At 50.7% G+C, this 21,084-nt stretch overlaps 1 protein-coding gene across 1 annotated transcript in view; it reads right to left on the bottom strand.

Moving 5' to 3' along the window:
- The window catches only part of KIF26B (kinesin family member 26B), a 385,389-nt gene that overhangs the window by 230,010 nt on the left and 134,295 nt on the right, over positions 1 to 21,084 (bottom strand). The window contains exon 3 of the mRNA XM_036277591.1: positions 6,035 to 6,568. Coding sequence (XP_036133484.1) covers positions 6,035 to 6,568 — 534 coding nt within the window. The remainder of the gene's footprint in view (positions 1 to 6,034; positions 6,569 to 21,084) is intronic.

Below are 21,084 nucleotides of genomic sequence, written 5' to 3'. Positions count from 1 at the left end.
CTAGGCCTGAATTCCTTGATATTTCAAATTAACTCCAAAATAATGAGATTCCCCTCTTCTGGATTATTTTAAATGCTACCTCTCTAATATTCCGTAGCACTGCCAATGATTCAAGTCCGTATTTTTGCCTCCCTTCCTCCCTTACAGAGGTCTTCAAATAAGGAGAAAACGGGTCCATGGGCCTCTCGGTACGTTAGCAATGTCCCTCTGGGTGGAATGAGGTCATTCTGCTTAGAACCCGACCCTCTCCTGCAAGACGGTGCCCGTGTGGAAAGCTGGGCTCTGGTTATGCATTGAGGTGGCTGGTGTCTCAGCCACCAGGTCAACGTTCATTTCACGTGCTTGCTTTTCGTTTCATGGTTGGGTCTTGCTTTTTCAGTAACCACGGGTGCTTACATGGGGAAGAGGGCCCCGTTTCCGCTCCGTCGTAAGCCACACGGACCTGGGCGGACTGACACGAGGTGGCGCTCACTGAGGGGTTGCCATGTGTCAGACACAGTGCTGACATTCAACTAGCATCTTCTATAACCGCCACAGCCACTCTGGAGCTTTGCAGAGGCGGAAACACGGACACGTGACAGTCAAGACGCCTGCCAGAGCTCACAGTCAGCAGGAAGCTGGGTTTGATTTGGGGGGCATGACCAGTGAATGCCGCGTGACCCCACATTTCATCCCTCAGTGTTCGAGATGTAGATGCAACCATCGAGAAACATCAGCCTCAGATTTTCTCAAGCAAATCTGTTCCCTTTGTCACTGAAACAAGCGGCGGCAGCTGTGGTCACTATGGCCACGTCGCTGTGGTCACTATGGCCACGTCACCACGGCCAGCTCGCCGTGGAGGGGGGTATTCCTTAGTTCCTCCCCCCAACCCTGCACAGCAAGCACATATTTTGCCTAAAGAAACCAGGACTGGGAAGGAGGCTCCAATGAGAAGGATGTGGGAAGCCATCCAAGACGGAAGGTAACTGAGAGTCCCCATCCCATCTCTCTGGCCAGTCCTCCAAAGCTGGGGCCCTAGCAGTTCACACCGAGGCCTGGGCCCCAGCCCCGGGTATTCTGATTGGGCTGGTCTGCGCTGTGGCTCAGGCGCCGGTGTTTTTTAACTCTCCCCAGTGACTCTGCTGTGTACCTGAGGTTGAGAATTCCCTGCTGTCAAACAAGGAAATCCCCCTATTGCCCTGCTCGTCTCCAGGGACCGCCTCCTGCCTACCAGCTTTAAAACTGATCCCACCAACGCATTTCGCTCTGCGATTTTCCAAGTGCTTTCCGGTGCACGGGGGCCTCAGGACAGTAATGGGCGCCAGGGCAGTCCCATGGGCGCCCGTCTGTCAGGTCAGGAGACCCTGCAGGGAGCCGAGCTTCCTTCTGCACACGCTCGCATCTCCCCGTGCCCTGCAGCCCCAGCTCGGAGTGCTTTCTGCAGTTTCAATGTATGAGAGACTCACATACGGCTAATCACCAGCTACCGGTGGCGAGTGTCTGTGGTGCACTTGTTACTCGGGTGCTGTAACAATGGGAAAATCGGAGACCACAGAAACCCAACGGTGCAGTACGAGCAACCTCGCACTCTGTGGCAGCACCCCAATAAAATAAGCTGACCTCTAATGTGCTGTCGGAGCCACGGGGCGGGATGAACAGCCCACGTTCCCGGCCACCCTGCAGGTTCTGCAGCAGCTCCTCGGTCTGTAACCTCACGGAGCTTCTGCTGCCTGGCTTCCCAGCTACCAGATGCTGCCACGCGCATCAGCTCCCTGCTCTGCCGAAGCAGATTACCCCGAATTTAGCAGCTTAAAACCACACACACTGATTCTCTCGTCCATGGGTTCTGGGGGTCAGAAGGCGGCAATGGGCCTGCAGGGCTGGATCTGGGGGCTCCAGGAGAGGCTCAGATTCCTGGGCTTTTCCAGCTTAGAGGCCCCAGATCCAGCCTGAGAGCCAGCAGCGTGGCCTCTGCTTTCTTCTCTGGTCTCTGCTCATGCCTCCGCCGCCTCTCTGACTCGGACCTTCCTGCCTCTACCCGACCCACCTGGACAATCCAGAATGTTCTCCCGATCTCAAAAGCCTTCACTTAAGCTCATCTACCAAACATTCCCTTTACAATCCACAGGTTCCAGGGGTCAGGACATGAATGTCGCTGGGGGGCCCTTATCACACCAAGTAAACGACCAGATGGACAATATTTCTGAAACGTCCTGATGCAGGTGGCGTGTTCCCTCCCGACCGCGGCCCTGCCGGTTCGATGCGACAAGCCCTCTGGAATCTCACCCGGGGCACCACTTCCCTGAGAAATCCTCCGTCCGTGGCTGAATATACAAACTGACTCCTTTTCTTGTGTTCACGGTTCGTCATTAGGCATAAAGATAAATAATACTCCCTTGACCATCTATAAACAGGAGAAAACAAAACCCATGATACTAAAAAAAAAACCCTCTCTGATGTCATCATTTGTCACATTGTGACATCTCAGGCTCTTGCTCCCGCTGGGCAGGAGCAGCAGCAACTAGTCAGCAAACGGACTCCAGGGATGGGACGGGCAGGACATTGACACAGTTCAGGGACAGATGGTGCGAACACCCAACCCTGTGGCTTCGACAGTGGCTCGGTGAGGACGAGCACAGGTGCACCTTGTGCCTCGGACAGCAGCTACACTAGAACACGGGCTTCTGGGTCCCATGAATCCATCACAAACGAAGCCTCGGGGTCCTGGAGCCAGGGCTGCCTCCCAAAGGCTTGCCTTCCTTTGACAGGACACTAGGAAGTCCCCCGCACCACCTCCTCCCAAGGCTTCTGCCCTCTGGAGGACAAGGTTCGGAGCTGCAGAGGGTCCCAGCAAACTCTGCGTCATGTCCAGGTTGGTACTGCTATCGCGTCCCTTGGGCTTGTGCACCTTAAATGGAAACTCCCCTGATGCCTGTGCTTCTAGACACTGCAACTTTCTAAAGATATAATAGAGACAATCCCGCCCGGGCTTCAGCCAGAGCTCTGTCCTCTAGCAGGAGACCGAGCTCTCCATGGTCCGTACTCTAGCAGGAGACCGAGCTCTCCATGGTCCGTACTCTAGCAGGAGACCGAGCTCTCCATGGTCTGTCCTCTAGCAGGAGACTGTGCTCTCCAGGTGTGTTACATCATCTCTAATGTCCTTACCCTCTACTACTCTAGCCCAGCTCGGGAAACTCATGGCTGGGTCGTCGTTATAACACTGGTGGATTCCGAGTGTCATGTGCGCAGTCTTTCCTGCAGTGTATTTGCTGCAATGAATGTAAAGCAGGCAAAAGCAGCCGCCATTCAAAAAGAGGCCACGTGTGTATGGTTGACCACGGGGAACTAATGCAGGTACGTCTTTTCAGCCAGAGCTCGCACGGTCAATGAAGGGTCTAGAGCACGTCCGCTTTCACGCATGTGCACAGAGTGTGTCGAATGTCCGCAAACCAACAGAAGAAAGTCTCTCTTTGGAAGATAAACGAAGATAGTTATGTGGTAACGTGGGTAATGGGGCTCAGGGGTCTGAGGGACCTTCCTGTGGCCCCGGGCACTGGTTTCAACTGCTCACCGCTGCAGAGCCTGCCTTCATCCTTGTCTTCCTCCTTAGACGGCGGCTCCCGGGCTCCGGGCTGGGAGTGTGGAGCAGAACCCTCAGCAGGGACAGATCCGGATGCCTCCTGGCCGGGCCCAGCTCTGGCACTAACCCAGGCCACGTGCTCCGTGTGGAAGGAAGCGGGCGTGGCTGAGAAGAGGGAGGTCAGCCTTCAGAGCACTCGCCATCTCTGCCGGGCTGGCCAGACCATGAACTGCAAAGACTTTATTGCAGGGAGATGTCCACAACAGGAGACACTCAGTCTGGCCAGTCCCAGACCCCCTCCAGGGGAGGACAGTCACAACAGGGGGACCCTGATTCACAGCCAGGCACCGACTCACTCATCCAGAGAGCTCTCCTCAGACTGCTTTCACGACTGCTCAGGGGACATGCGGGAAGCAGTCTGTTCTGGAGTCGGAAAGAAGCGAGCGGATACACCCAGGACCATCTCACGTCGGTGGCTTGCAGAAATCCTTTGTGTACCTGGCTTCAGGCCACCGCAACCCACCCGCGCCCCACGGACTGCCCTGGGAGCCCTTCTGTGCGCCCCAGGAGCGGTGTGAACACCTCCCTACCTTTGCACACACCGCCCTGGCTTATAGCAGGAGGTTCCCCTGCCTCCCCCTACGGCCCACAGCGCAGAAACCTGGGTTTCCTGCTAAAGCGGGAGCCCCACCCAACACCTAGCACACAGCCTGGCACTTGGCTAGAGCTTGATCAGCATTTGCTGCTGTGCGGGAAATTCTCCCTCATCTGGGGTGGGAGAGGAGCAGAGAGAATTACTGCACAGAGGACAGAAATGCTCCCTAACCCCCATCTTCCCGTTAAGCGGCATCTCCAGCCTTTCCTCCATCTCTTGCTAAGTCTTCAACACTGTGAATATTTTATACGTAAGCACCACTTCCAAGTTCTCTGTCTTCGCTCATCCGTGCTGTGCAGCGGCTGAGTCTTCTAACCAGCACCTGGCACATGTTACAAGCACTTCGGGGTCCTAGGAGGTGGAATGGGAGTCATCTGTGTAACAGGTACAACCCGAGATGTGTTGGAAATACGACCTGAGTGGAAGGATGTGCATTAGAGCATTTCATGTGTAGTAGTAAAAACCTAAACTCTGTGAATCGATGTCTGGTTATATAAATTAGGACACATTCAAATTATGGATAGTACTCATATAATAGAATATTATGCTACCACTAGACATATCTTAGAAAAATACATAATGGCATGGGAAAATGCACCCAGTATATCAAGCAAAAAGCACATCACAGAAAGATCTAACATCTGCCCTGTCTCCCTCACAGGCCTATTGCAGGGTTCAATACAATGATGTGTGCATTCCATTTTGTAAGCTACAAAGCACCCAGTAAATCAACGTCTGGCAGCCCAATGGTCACTTCTTAGGATAATGATCCATGCTCCCAATTTTTTTGCAAGATATCAAGAGAAAACACCTATATTCTCTCTCGCACTCTAGAAAAGTTACCAGAAAGTTTATCAGCCACATTTAACTCATTTTCTGTTTCCCTGAACCTTTGCCCCACGTCACAAAAACTACGCTCTGTGTTCACTCAACTTGTTGCTTCTTTCCCTTGGGCACAAGGACAGATTGAGTTTCCCAGCCTTCCCTGAAGGAAGGTGGAACAGAAGGCTGGATTCTTGTCACGGGAATGTAGGTGGAAGCTGAGTACGCCCCTTCCAGGCTGGGCCCCCGAGACCCTCCCGTGAGATCCTCCACACTCCTCCCTCACTTCCTGCAAGATCTGGTGGCAGGCTCAGAGGTTAGAGAGGAGCCTGAGCCCCTGCATCCTAATGGAAGGCCGCCCACTGAACACCACTTCAACCCAGATATGAGTACGAAAGAACCTGAGCTCATCTGCTACACAGGTTGTCTTCCCTGACTAATGCACTTCATAACCATAGCGCCTCTCCACGCCACAGTGACGGGCGACGCTTCCGCAAGGGACACAGAGAACACCTATGGCAAACCCAACCCTCATGCAGCAGAAAACCCAGCCGAGAACAGTTAAGAGAATGTTTTCAGATTCCTTGGCAGATTTAAGACCTGCTCTCTTATTTCTATAGGGAAATTTGGGAGAATGTGCTCCTTTGAACACCTGAAAAAGAACATGAGAGGAAGTGGAAACATGTTTGGTAACCTAACTGCGGCAGTACTAAGGGAGCTGCGAAGTGAACAGGGTCCATGGAGGTGGGAGAAGTTGGGGAGGGAGCTGCACCTCTGTCAGACACCACAGACCATGGGCGCAGAGCACTGCCACGGATCACTGGCTTCTCGTGCACTTTACCTTTATTTAGCAACGTCCACTGGGGCCACGTGGAAACACTAGGCTCTGAGTTGGGGAGTTCCCAAAAGGACAAGAGTGGCGAGAGGAAGTGTGACCCACCCACTGCTCTGCTCTGACTCTAACCAGCCCTGCTCTTCCTGGCTCAGAGGCTACTTACCTGGTAGGGGTACAGGGTGACCCCGTTGGTTCTTGACAGGGACCAGGTGCCATCCATGTATTGGTGAGCCTGGATGGCCACCGAGTTGAGGATGTTCCCATTGCTGGGACTGGTGGCCATCTGGAGGCTGACTTTGGCCTGATGGGTTGGGGACACACTCTTCTTCTCCGCCCCATTGCTGACTCCAAGGCTGTTGGGTTTGCTGTTGTGCTTGTTGGTGACGAAGGCTGTGTAGTTGGAGGAGGCATAGGAGGCGGGCACGAAGGCCCAGTCTCTGGGCTGCTGGAGCCCTGCCGCGTGCCGGGCCCCCCCCAGGGTGGGCACGTTGGAGAGGGGCGGAGGAGAGCCAGGGGGGCCGTCATGCTCACTGCCCGCTGCCTGCTCCAAGGCCAGCACCATCTGGATGGCCTCCTGCTTCAGCTGGTTCAGGTGTGTGGCACAAATGTCACAACGGTTGTCCCTGTCGTTCCATGCTTTGCGGATGGTGTTGGGCACCTGGAGCTTGTCATGGATTACAGCCGAGAACGCAGGATCCTGGAGAACACACAAGAGGGGAAAAAAGATACCCTATAATTCAGGCCTGGTAAGTGCAATGCAGATTCCACTTGAGATAAGTTAGCCCTAGATTTATTCAGAGTTGGATTGACACCCAACAGAAACGAGCACCAGACCGGCAGAAGAGTGTCTAGTTGACAAACACATTGGACAAATGCAAGATTTTTATGGTGGAGACTTAAGAAATTTTTTTTAAAAGATTTCTAAGCCTTCTCCTTGCCAGGCAATCAAGTAAGAACATTTCAGATCCTCCTCCTCCCCCGTGTCTGCTAAAGGATCATAACCACATGTGGATCCTCCCAAGGTGTCGCTAAGTGGGCACAAATGTTTGTTCAGGCTTGAGGGAGGGAGTGCGGTCATTCTGGATGAACGCAATGTGGGCCCTGGCCCTGGCCCCCCGTAACCATGGAAAGTTGGTAACAAATGGGGGTGCTGCTTGTGACCCAGAACAGAGATTTTATTCTGAGATCATCTTGGCTTCCTTAGCCCTGTGCGCTAAGTGCCGTTGGAAGAAAACCAAACGCGACCAAGTCTGGCCGAGACCCAGCTGGCTCCGGCAGCCACGCCAACCCTTGCAGGTACACCCTGTTGACCTTTGCCCCATGGCAAGCTGTCCACGCCTGGTTCCGTGTATCTGATGCAGCAACCAATTAGAAGAAAAATAGCTCCTCAACAAACAGTCCAAGTTCCTTTCCCCACAAACTAATACTGTCAAAAACCCTTTAGCTCAGAAGCCTATATCTAAGAACATTAATGAGGAGGATTTCTTTCATTTACTTTGCTTTAGTTTCTCCAGGAATGCAGGATTGCACTGAGAAATAAGCACGAGGTATGGTAACTGGGTACCAAAACATTTGGGTTCTAGTTCCGGTTCTGCTACGAATTAGCTTTGTGACCTTGGACAACTTCCTTGGCCTCACGGAACCTGTCATCTGTCACACAGGCCATGGCCCATCAACAGAACCATCTCCATGGTTCTATTGCAGGGAAATTGGGACAGGAGAGTCCAGTGTCCATCTGTATGGACAGAGCTACCAGGCCATGTTTGGGGCCTGGTTGAACTTCTGAGATTCAACAATTGTTGCAAATAATTGATGAGGCTTCTCTCAAGGCTTGTCTTCCTCAAGGACATTAGAAAAAAATGTGCCTTTCTGAAGTTTGCTGTCAGCTTTCACGGGGCTGGGGAGGGTTGGCTGAGCTGAGGGTGAGGGGTGGTGCGGGTCACCGGGGCGGCAGGAAGATCGGGAGGGGAGTGGCACTCTTAATTACGCTCCACCTTGATTATGGTGTCCAGCATTTTGTTTTCCTTGTTTAACTGCCCTGAACAGCTCCTCAGCGTGCACTGATTAATTGATTAATAAATCAGGAGGCCTCTTTACGCAGCGGCAGCAGTGGGTGGCTCACGAGGTGGAAACTCCAGACAGTCACATAAAACAATGGGAAACAATAGGTCAAGGTTGATCAAGTCTGGCTGACAGGGTGACGCGGACCATATGAGACCTGCCTTGTGGTGTCTTTCTCAATGACTCTGCTCTGTCCACAGTCTCAAAGGATAACTCAGAGCACGGGGGACCCCAAAGGGCCCCTACGGACCATTCCAGAGCAGACGATCACGTCCGTTTCCAGAAAAAGAACCTGGGCTCCAAAAGGGTTGAAAGCTGGGACGACACCAGAGTCCTTGACCACGAGTCCACACTGTTTCACAGCAAGAGCCGCAGGGCAGTATTCATCAACGGCCCCATCTTTTTTACACAAACACACACAGTTTTCACCACCTTCAATTAGGATATGGTCATTTATTCCAAAGGAATTGACTGGGTCCCCCATATGGGCCAAGATATAGTTTCTTGCTTGTTTTCACGTAACATTACATAATGAGAACCTTCCCTTATCAATGAATGTCATTTGAAAATGTGATGTTTAACGACCACATGGTATTTTATCCTTTAGATGTTTCACGATTCCTCCACTGATGTCCACATTCCCAGGCATGACTGGGACAGGGGGAGAAATCAGAGAGGACCACGCAAACCCATTCGCAACCCACGGCTTATGCTGCCAAGGCACCTACGTACGGAGTTTCAAGAAGCCTCAAATTAATTGCTCATTTAGAATATTTGTGTTAAGCCAATCACCGGCAGGAGTGTCACAGTGAGGAGGCAGATACCCGACCAGGGCCACCCACGCATCACAGTTTGTTCTGGCTCCTTGTAGAATCCGCACTTGAATCCGACATCTGCGGCTGGATGTCACACCTGCTCCCGAGAAACGGCACGATCCTCGTTCTGAGGTCTTTTCTCTTTCCTTCTCGGTTTTGACTACTCTTCCTTGAAGCGGGGCCTTCTCTCCTCAGCGTATTACCCTTTGCTGCTCAACTTCTAACAGCTAACAGCTAACATCGCTGGCCTCCATCACGCCAGGCAGGCACCAGGCCTGCAAGCCATTTCTGTCCCCTGTGAGCTCACAGTCAAGGGGACCTTCCTGAGGCCTGGGCTACCAAATACCACGTCCTGTGCTGCCACCTCTAGTCCAGAACCAATCAACACAGACACACGGAGCTCGGCGTTCCCCTCCTGGTCCCGAGGCATCTACAAGACCAGCCCACTGCCACGGGGGCAGTGGCCACGAGCCTGCTGGTGCCTCGCCCGGAGCAGAGCTGAGCCTGGTTCTTTAATGAGCACACAGTCGCCTGCTGATGTCGAAGAGGTTCCTAAACGAAGCAGCCCTCATCTGAAACCTTACGTGAGTTCTTATCATCAAAAGGCCTCTGTAAGTCATGAGGTATGTCTTCAGGAAACTAAATCCCCTTTCAAGTGCCTGTCCACACATTATAAATATTTTAGGGCAACTCAAAACTTCAAAGAGGAACGGTCCACAGACAGCTTTCTGCAGGCGCTGGAATGAGGAGACACTTGCAGGCAAAGCAATCGCAGGAAGAGAAGAGAAGAGGAGGCTTCAGAACCTGGGGTGACTCCCACATGCGGAGCTTTCCTGACAGACCCCCCCAGGACAGCAGCGGCCCAGCAGATGGGTGATTCAGCTGACACCACAAGCCACCTGGCCCCGCAGGAGGAATGAATTAGGCATACAGTCTGGCGTGCTACCCAGCTCCAGGGCTTCAAAGACATCCGCGTTGTCTAGTCCCCATTCATTCTGCGACTTCAGGAAATGCTCAGACAGGAACAGCAGGGAACCGGGCACAAGGTGAACCTCTTCTTTTAAAGTTCCCACGTTTATCCCTGCACATGTGAAAATGGCCCCCTGGGGTACCTCGGCAACATGGTCACTCTAAACGTGAGTGGGTTCAAGGTTCAGGGTTCTGTGCTCAAACCACTCTCGTCTTTCAACAATAATACAAAATTATTTTTACCCCACATCTGCCAGGAAGAGGAATTCAAGGCAACACTTCGCCGGTGAGGAAACTGGTCAAGGGCCTCAGAAGGAGGGTTAGGAATGAATGGGGTTAATGTTCAGACACCTAAATCTGCCCAGTCAGTGACTGCTACAAAAGAACCAAGAACATGCCATTCAATGGTGTTCAGTCCCTGTAGAGCCCTTCAATGTCTTTTAGGGGCTTTTCAGGAACATGGGTGTCCTGCCATGTCTCTGGTAGTCTAATGACTGTCTTAGGTCAACTCACGTCTTCTGGCAGACTGACCTCAAGGATAATGATGGAATCTCTCCTTCCGCTTGTAGCCATCCAAGCCCACGTCCCAGTGACATGTCCCATGTCTCCATCCCTGCCTGGCCTTTTGCCCCAACTCTGAGCCTTATATCCAAAGGCTGGAAAACATCCCCTAGACGAATACTCTTCTGACAATTCAAAATTAATTTTATGTGCCCCTAAACCTGTCTTTATTCCAACAGCCAGTCCTGATGTGAACAGTATATCATCCAGCACCCAGGCTGGAAATCTGAAACCTTCCATGTCTATGCCTCTTCTCTTCGGTCCCACCACCGAACACGGCAGGTGGTCCTTCCTAAAGGCCGTGAGCTGACCCGCTCTTCATGCTCACGGCCATGATGATGCTTTTAGCATTTCCCACAGCTCTGCCATCTCCCTGATTCCAGCCTTGACTCCACCACCGCCTCCACAAATCCTGGTTTTGCTGAAATGCACGTCTGACTGTTGCTAGCCTTCCTGCGCCTCCATTCCAAGAGGCATCGTTGCCCCTCCCGTTTTTATGTGTAGAAGCATTTCTGTTAGACTCTGCTCCTTACGTGGAGATGGTCTTTTTGTTGTTGTTGCTAATTCTCACCCAAGGGTATTTTTTCCATTAATTTTTAGAGAGAGTCACATCAATTGGTTGCCTCCTGCACACGCCCCAACCAGGGCTGGTGGGAATCAAACCTGTAACTCAGGTACGTGCCCTTGACCAAAAATTGAACCCAAGACCCTTCAGTGCGAGGGCCGGCACTCTAACCACTGAGCTACACCAGCCAGGGCTCTTCCCATCTTTAATTCCCTCATGTCTAGCACAGTGCCTAACATAGTAAGCGTTCAATAAATATTTGTGAAACAAATGAATACATGAAAATAATTCACACAAGGCTAAAACAGTCAAATAACAACGTTGGTCTAGGTCTATCTTTCATTTATTCAGTTTGAATGAGCTCGTCACCTATTCCACAGTTGTCATGAAACAAACTCAAGTCTCAGGTTTATGAGGTTTCCCGACTCTAATTGTTCCGTCTGGCTGATCGGGCCCATGCTAATCCCAATCTGCTCCTCTCGCCTGACTCTTCCTTCAACCATTACAATAGACTCTTCTCTTGCCTCGGTACACGACCTGTGACTCTCTGTCCTCAGTTCCCAAGAAAGTGACGTTTATATGCAAAGTATTTTTGTGTCTGTTTGTTCCTACCATCAAGTCAGCTCATCTGCAAGAAACAAGAGAAAGCCACCCAAAGGAAAACCCTAGCCTGGTCCTACACACTTGGCCCGGCCAGGTGAGACCCAGATTTCAGTGCGTGAGGCGGAGCTGCTAACGAGGGCGTCAAGTCTTTGGAACTCAAGCAAGAAAACAAAAACAAAAAGCAAACCAAGCCATTACTAATGTCCCTCATTGCTTTCTGTCCCATTTCAACCTCTGAGGGTCAGGGCGCTCGGCAATAAATGCCAATGCCACTTCCAAAGACAGGGCACGTTATTTCCACGTTGCTTTAGCCGGAAGAGTCCTGAGTGCACCCTCCAGGCTGCACGCGGTCCAGCATGTGCTGTACAAATTCCTGTTGCTGTTTGCTGCTGGTTTATTATTCTAGAGGCTTCCAGCGACGAGCTCAACAAGATTTCAGCTGTCCTTCAAAAGCAGTTTCTTTCCACTTTGTTCTTAAACTTGCTTCCTCCGAAAATGTTGTCCCATGAGGCTAGGAAGATCAATGGAATTTACCTTCACAGGATGTATCCCCGCCCCTCCCCACACTCTGCCACATTCCTCACAGTGTTCTTTCTTTCTCAAAAATTCAGTGTTGCCCTGGCCAGTGTGGCTCAGTGGTTGAGCATCCTCATGCACCAAAAGGTCGCTGGTTTGATTCCCAGTCAGGGCACATGCCCAGGTTGTGGGCTGGATCCCCAGTCAGGATGCAGGAGGCGGCCAATTGATGTTTCTTTCTCACATGGATGTTTGGTCTCCCCCCCCACCTCCCTCTTCCGGTTCTCTCTAAAACAACAACGTCAACAAAACTCCTACCCCGAAAGGCTGGTGTCAATAATAGTGATTCTCTTTTTGAATAGAAACAAGCGAAAGTGAAAGTTTGCAAAACAATAGATGGCAAACCTCACGTGAATCTGAATCAAGACTATAAATACTCATTCATAAATATTCAAATATTTGGACTCAAATCTCTCTCCAAGAAGTGGCATTTTTTTCCCTGTCGGTAATTTCAGAAGAAAGAGCCAGTTAATTTAGCCAAGTTTTAATTAGCTATTGGCAGAAAGAAGAATTCAGACATCTGAAATCTAAGGATGAATCCAACATGCCAACTAGGGGACTAATGTCTCCCTCAGGAAGATTTGGGTCCTCGGTGGTCGCCAGCCCCTGACCGTCACACCTCTCTTCCACGTGAGCTTGACGGGACCATGATAAGCCAGAGCCTTTCTCTCGTGGGACCCTGCTCACCCAGAGTCACGCTGAGCCTACCCCGAGGGGCTGACCGACGGCTAAGATTAGCATCCTTTACCCCTGTTGTCCATGACTTCCCAGACCCACAAAGAGGGCACATGACTACCTGGGAGGGAAGCCAGGGAGTAATCAGACTGGCTGACAAGGTAATGACACCGCACTGCCCTTTGTGGGGAAGAGTGACCACCCTCCCTGGTCCCACCGTTCTCGCTAACACTCAGCAGGCGGAGGAAGGCCCTGAGTTCACTCTGATTAGCACAGGACGCAGCATGGCTCACCTCCAAAGTCGGGTGTTGTGACAGGGAGAAGGAGGGTATGAAGGAGAACACAGGGCGTGTCCTAATTTGTTTGCTCCAGGTGACACCTGAGACAGCCAAATAACAGCCACGGAGGCCACTGCAACCCCACCAGGCCCTGACATCACACCTACTCCCCTACCACGACCTTCCACGGACGCTTCCTCCGGGCCCGCCGGGCCGGCGGATCCCAGACTGTCGGCGTTACTACTAGTCTGCTCCACGGACCAAAAGCACTTCCCTCCGTAACGACGGTCACACACGAACAGAGACCCCGGTGTGTGAAAAGGATGAACGGAAAGGCACTCTGGGTAATGAGTTCGGAGAGAGCACAAAACCGTCAGAGGAAGAGATGTTACATGTCAGACCAAAGCTGTTCTACATAAGAAACCAAATTAGCCTGGAAGGTAGTGACTGGGCCAGACTCGGCAGTTCCGCTCTGGACCGCGGCAGAGAGATGGGCCTAGTAGAGGTGGCAGGCGGGGCTTCAGGAGCGACGGGTCCCCCACGGGATGCCACGTGTGAAAAGTGTTGCAGATGATAGGACTCACCCGCTTCAACAGAAGAGGGAGATTTTTTTCATTAGAACTTAAGATGATTAAGCACCGTTTATGAATTACTCAAAAGAACAGGCCAGGTATTTCTTATCACGACCACAGGACAAGAACTGTATGTCTCTGTCTCATCTTTTCCAACTAGATAACACGGCCAGTGTCTCTCGATTCTCCTGAAGACTTCTGGTTAAGAATATGGGAGGTTTCAGCCCCTGCCCGGGCACTTAGGAGCTGTGTGACCAGGAGCTATTTTAAAAAACCTATACAAGCTTCAGTCTCCTTAAGTGTAAAAATAGAAATTGACAATAGTCTATTATTGAGTTAAGTAAGAATTAAATGTGTAATACATGCCACGGGGTTAGCACAGTCCTGGACCTGGCAAATGTGACATGAACGGTAGCAATTATTATCAATGTGGTATTTCTCAGTATGTAACACGGTCCCTTGTATATTTAACTTTAGCACTACCAGTGATGATGATAATGACAACAATGATGACTGTAGGGCTACCATTATCCAGGAGGATTTAATGAACACTTTTGGAATTAAGAGTGACTTAGAACTGATCTTTGGTTAACCACCTCCTACATTAGGGCAAGTCAAGGTCTTCTTAAAAGAAGCCAGAATAAGAATGGCCCCTGGATTCCTGAGCTTGAACTGGATGACCGCTACCCTTTTGCTCTAGGTGGAGTAGTTCGTGTCCACGGAACTGAGAATACAGTACTTCTCAACTGAAAACTATTCCTAATTTCTCCATTTGGAGTAGATAACGCTCCCAAGGGCCATTGCAGGGTGTTCAGTCGGAATCACAGAGCCATCAACTGGCCAGTGTCTCCTGGGAGCTGCCAACCTCTACCTAGGAGACAGAGAGAGAGATGATGTCACGTTAGCACAACTACCTTCAGACCTGAAGTCTTGCTCTCCAGGCGACCACTGGGCCCTGGGGACTTGGGGTCCGATCACAAACAGATGAAGAGCTCAGGATGGCAGTGTGGATGTGTAACCCCTTCTTAAAATGTTTCCCTTTAAAGTTCATGTTCAACATGACACAGAAATAAGGTGGACTTCACAGATATGAAACTTTAATCATGATCCCAGCGTGACACACTAAAATTTTACTTTAAATTATTCACGTCTATCGAGATCCGATTATTATTTATGGGTGGGCTCCAGTGCACCATCAGATGGCAAATGGATTTATTTTCACTCTGTAAGTGGCTATATTAGTATAAAGGCTATTAAGGAGCCTGTTAATTATCCAATTATGAAATTGCCTAATGTTTCTTTTTCCTTTAATTGATTTTATATGCATGAAATACTGCAGAAATGTATTTGGCTATGTGCCCTTGGACTTACCACCAAAAAAATTAAAAATAAAGAACCTAAAATTTGACATTGTAGCTGTTGTTTTTAAAAGATGAAATTTCAGCAGACAAGCTCTGGTTTGACCTATCCTACAACAAACAAATACTTCTGCTGCGACCTAACCCTTTCGACCCATTGTCTCAGGTCCTGTATTTGCTTCAGGCTGTCTTGTCAAACACCTCCCTCCGGGGTCCTCGTGTGACCTCCAGTACAATCAGGGTGGCTCCCCTCTGTTCCTCAGAAACCCCCACATTCCCTGCTTCTGGGCCTTTGCTTACATTCCTGCCCTGATAATCCGCCCCCCGCCCCAGAAACCACAGACAACCTGTGGGGGTGATGGGGGTGTTCACTGCTGTAACGATGGTTTCATGGGTGTATACATATGACCAAACGCATCAAGTCACACACTGTACACGTGGGGTTTACTGAATGTCAGCTGTATAACCATTAAGCTAAAAAGGAAAAACGCGTTCACCCCTCGTAAGGCCCAACTTGCCGCGAAGTCTGACCCTCAGAAGGGCTGTCTCTGGCCCGAGTTATTCCAGCCACTTAGCACACACGCCTTGCTGGAAGTGCGCATGCGTATCTCCACAACCGAGGCATTCCTCGGGGACAGGACCACGCCACAGTTTTAACAGGAATGACAATGTCCACTCGTGCCCCTCCCCCACGTCAACTCGAGACAGCAGTCAGGGAGATCCTTCTGAGTCTCGAATCTGATCGGGCATCCCTCCTCGGCCCCCACCCGGCCCCGTCCAGTCCAGTCGGGCCCAAGGGCCGCATTCTGACCCGGCTGCGCGCTCCGGCTCCCTTGCTCCATCAGAGCCTCCCTGCTGTGCCTCACGCACACCGAGGTCCACGCCCACCGAGGTCCACGCCCAGCTCGGCGGCTCAACTGGATGACAGCAGGGACTTTGTTTGGTTCACTCCTGACTCCCCAGTGCCTAGAGCAATGCCAGAAGCATAGTGGGCACTCAGTGTATGTTGAATGAATGAATGAATCAATCAATCAATCAATCGATCGATCAATGAACGAACAAACGAATGGACTGAATCTGTCTTCAGCGTCAAGTTCCCACATCAAGAAGCCTCATCTTTCTTACGGATTTTTTTTTTATCACTCCTTGCTTTGTACTAAAGTTGTTTCTTTTCTTTCTTTTTCTTTAGTGTCCTCGGAGGACTGGGAGAGCTTGCTCTGACACCCCTTCCAAGGCCTTGCTTCTCAAGGTGTCACCTCCAGACGACGCCCCGCAGCAGAATCGCTTGGAGTGTCAGACAAGCCAACCTGGCCTCCCGTCAGACCCTCTGAATCAGAATCTGGGGAGTGGGGCTCTGGCACCTCCATTTTAACAAGCAGCCTGGAGCACTGTCACAAAGGAAGCGTGGAAAGGAGACAGAGATGGGGAAGAGAGGACGAGGAAGAGACAAAGGGACCCCTGCCTCCCCCTTTCAGGCACTTGTCCTTGCTGTGGCCTTCAGAGAGCAGCTGAAGTCTCCATTCCACCGACACATGGCAACTCCCCGGATGATCTCAGTGCCGGTGACCACTGCTCTTTCTAGACAGACTCAAGGTGGTGACAAATGGCTGTTGGGACACGGCCTGGAGACCGCAGGTATAAGGCAATGTATTTTCTAGTACCACATTATCTTCCTAATAAATGGTTTTGAACCCTTGGTGATTTTGACCCGTAGGGGACATTTGCAAATAGCTGGAAACATTTTTGGTTGTCACAACTGGGAGGGGGATGCTGGCATTTAGTGGGTAGAGGCAAGGTTGCTGCTAAAACTCCCATAAAAAGAATGATCCAGTCCCAAGGGTCACTTGCTGCTGAGGTTGAAACCCTGGCCTGAGCCCCCTCCCGAGATTCTTTTCCATCCAACCACATAGGAATCTCTGTGCAGGACAAACAGGGGGATGTTCTGAATCCTGCCACTCATTCGGGCTCCTATCTAGCATGAGCACGCCGTGGGCGGGTGCGGACACCGACTATTCAAACCCTGCACGCTGGTGGAGTTAAGATCCGGGACTGGTTCCCCATCCTCACCCACCCCTCTAGCTGAGACACGTGCCGTGGCCTTCCTGGTGAGACGGGCACTGTGACAGCACCACTGGCTGCTGACAAGAGTGTGGTTAAAAGGCTGATGTGTGACCCAGGGTCCTGTCCACATGAAACCGTCCATCTGGTTTGTGGCTTCGGCAGCGGCATGCCGAGCCTGCTATTTGCATCTCTGCCACTTGTCCTGGGTTCGAGAGGGCACCACTGAAGTTGCTGTTACTATGAAATCACCTCAAGCCTCCGGCCAGATTTCATGTGGCGGTAACTTTGCAGTTTCTCTCTTGCAGAAGGAAGACCAACTCCTTGATAAGAAAACTCAGCTCTAAGATGTCATTTGATGCAATTCTAGAGAAGACCAGAGATTTCTTTGTTCCTGCAAAAACCCCTTTATGTAGCACAGACTGTGCCCAGCTCTGTGCCCGCTGGGTTTGGTGAGGGACGTCACATGGCTTTGGCCATAAGTTTCCCGAGCTGGGCTAGAGTTGCAGAGGGTGAGGACATTAGAGATGATGTAACACACCTGTGGGCAGAGGATGTCCCAGCACCATCCATCCGACTAGTTCTAAGACCTAGATACGACGTAGCTGGAGGCTCAGCGTTAACCATCCGTCATCGGACACTTGTTTATGTGGGATGGGATGGCTCCATCGTGGGACGGTCACAGCATTTCCTAACCTCCTTCCGTAACGATCTTTAGAGAAAAAGGCCGAAGAGTCACCAACATGAGCGGCGCATCATGGAGACAACTGTCTGCGGCAGGATGGCAGGGATAGGACACAGGGCCAGGAGGCTCCATCCAGGGACTTGGTTCATGCCCGCATCAGGGAATCAGCCAGCCATCCTCCACCCCGATCCCCACCTCACCACCCCAACCAGGGCTACTGCAGGGTGGTGAGCATTGCCACCCATGACCACACTCGTGTCCTGTGATGGGGCGTCTTCCTCAGTGTGTGCCGCCCCTACCACCCCCCATCGATAGAAGCCGGGGCTGCAATCTTCACTGGCTTCTCAGAGGACCCCAGGGAGAGCTGAAGAACATTTTGAGGATCTGAGCCAAAGCTGCGCCTGTCTCTTTTGCATGATTCCTTCTAGATGCTTCTATAGAGGCTCAACCACAAGCCCGAATTAGAGAGAGAGAGAGATGGGGGGGCAGGCTGAGACTATCTCCTCTGCCGCTTCAGCCAACCTAGCACATGGGGGCCTGGAACCTGGCAGAACAGCTGTGCTCATCTGCTGAACCGATAAATTACAATTTGTTTTCATATTTGTAAAGAGTGTCCATCAATAGATGAGTGGATAAAAAAGCTGCAGTACATTTACACAGTGGAACACTATGCAGCTGTGAGAAAGGAAGGTCTCTTATCCTTTAGGAGGGACTGGAGAGTGTTATGCTAAGTGAAATGAGCCAATCAGAGAGAGACAAGTATCATTACATGATCTCACTTATTTATGGAATATAATGAACAAAATAAGCTGATGAACAAAATAGACTCAGAGACATAGAAGTAGGGATCAGTCTGACAGACCTCAGAGGAGGGGGTGGGGAAGGGAAGAGATAAACCAATGGTAAACTGTGACGGGCAATTATTTATGCAGAAAATACTTCCAACACTTTTTCTCCAGGACCAGCTACATGGTCAAGAGGCCATCCACACGCCCTGGCCGGTTTGGCTCAGCAGTTAGAGCACCGGCCCTTGGACCAGAGTCCAGGGTTGGGTTCCCGCTAAGGGCACGGACCTCGGTTGCAGTTTGGCCCCAGTCCCGGTTGGGGTCATGTGGGTGGCAGCCAGTTGACGTGTCTCCCCCCCCCCCCACTCTATCTGAAGATAAATGAAAAAAAAAAAAAAAATGTCCTCAGGTGTGGAAAAAAATAAAAAAGAGGCTATCCACATGATTTCAAAAATGGTCTAAGACAAAGCCTTTGAAAATATAATTTTATAAATGTTTCAGGTGCAATTCCCCACTGATTTTTTTTTTTCAAAGCTTGTTCTCAAAGGACTGCATAATTGTGTTCTTTAAGCTTCAAACATAGATATGCTCAATATTAACTCCACTGTGTTTGGGGGCTGCTAACAGAGCCCAGCTGTAGCGGGTGGTTTGATTAATACCAGCTCTGTCCACATTATTACTTACAAGCAGACTTTTTGTTGCTTTTACTGCGGACAGTATAACCTGATTTATTGGTAGCTAAGCCTGGCCGCTTTTCTTAGAACTTAATTCATTAAGCTAGTATTATTGAGGCATTATTAAAAACTTTTAAAACCTAGACAACTAATATCAGGGTGGGTTTGGGAGGGGGCGGTTCTAGCAAATAATTCAACATTAACGAGCACTGTGTTTTTCAAAGGTTTCGGGAAGTAGTAAAATGGGATTATTGAAGTTTCTCTTCTAAAAAATATTGTGATCCTTTAGCAAAACCCATAATCTGCTAATGTTGTTATTTAAACTATGTCTGGCTATTACCATCAACCGAAAATATGCCATAAAGCCTTCTGCAATCTGCTTTTACAATTTCAGGTTAATTTATAAATGCCTTAAAACTGACGGGAAGAGGAAAGAAGACTCACTTATACGTTGTATTCACTTTGTAAATATGAATGTATTTACTTTTAAAAAATAGTAAAGGAATGGAGCTCTGGGGGAAAGATGAGACAAACTGAAGAACTTATATGCATGTATGCGTGACCAATGGACATAGACAACAATGCTGGCGGGGGAGGGGATCGGGGGGAGGGGGTCTGGGGGGGGAGGAGAAACATCTGTTACAGAAATAAATTAATAAAAATTGCAAAATGGAAAAAAGGCATGGCGTTCCAAAAGGCATCTGTCTATGCATTTCCTGCAGTGACTTCCTGAATGTACTCAATACATATTTATTGAGCACCTAGTATATACCCCACATCGGCCTTCGGGCAGAGAACAGTCTGCAGCCTGGAGCTCGTTTCTGGAGGAGAGAGAGTAAGAGCGGATACGTGCTGCGTCCTGTGGCGACGCGGAGAGCAGTAAGGCGGGCAGGTATGAGGGGCCTTGGGAATTGGGGGCGGGACCTCTCTTTCTCACAGCATGGTCAGAGCCGGCCCCTCAACAGGGGATACTTCAACAGACCTGAAGGAAGCAAGGGCAGGGCTCCTGGGGCTCTGCCGCCCTCTCTTTAATATGTAAATTAAAAAGCCAAACTTATTAGCATGAATCTCTACACTTGAGTCTAGAAGATCTACAGATGATAGTCAAATATAAGTCAACGGTCAGAGGAAAATGAAGCAATGGAGCCCAAGACAGCAAAACCTCACCGGTGCTGCTGGAAGTGACTCAGAATGTACCATTAACGTCTCCATGTTGGGAGATACAATGGAACGATCCAGCTCCTCCAGAAGTAGCTGGATTATGAGCCTGGAGGCGGGCCTGGGGTGGAGGAAGCTGGAGGGAGTCACCCCAGGCTCGGGGACAACGAAAGGCGCAGAATCACCGTTTTGACCTGTGTCAACCTGGGGCAATCGGGAAAAGGGTGTGAGCTGAAAACTGGAGCCGTAGGACATGCCTAGCATGACACCATTTACAGAAACACACATGGCCACGATGGCAGATGTCTGCCTCGACCCTGACGTTTCTCACACTGGTGAGGATTATCCGTGCGTCGGAGGAGGGATGCTGCCTGGTGGAAGGCAGGTCCCACAGAACCTGGGGGACCTGCCGGAACCCAGGAACGTAGCCGTTTGCTCTGCACTCAGCTCAGAGCTGCCTGTTCCAGCCCAGGGGAGCTCATTCCCACCTTCCTGTCCATGATCAACTGTGTTGGCTACTTTCAAAGGCAGACAGGACTCTCTTTTTCCAACAATATCTTACATAGAAGCAGAAGGAAGGAAGGAAGGAAGGAAGGAAGGAAGGAAGGAAGGAAGGAAGGAAGGAAGGAAGGAAGGAAGGAAGGAAGGGAGGGAGGGAGGGAGGGAGGGAGGGAGGGAGGGAGGGAGGGAGGAAGGGAGGGGGGAGGGAGGGGGGGGAGGAGGACAGGGGAGATGCGGGAGGGAGGGAGGAGCGAGAGGGAGGAGAGAGAGAATGCATGCGTAGTAGTTCTGGCTAAAGCACGGCAGGGCACCCAAGCTA

The sequence above is a fragment of the Molossus molossus genome, unplaced genomic scaffold (genome assembly GCF_014108415.1).
Source record: "Molossus molossus isolate mMolMol1 unplaced genomic scaffold, mMolMol1.p scaffold_m16_p_23, whole genome shotgun sequence".
NCBI lineage: Eukaryota > Metazoa > Chordata > Mammalia > Chiroptera > Molossidae > Molossus > Molossus molossus.
Note: the sequence above shows the minus strand (reverse complement) of the source record. Positions and strands in the feature narration are given on the sequence as shown.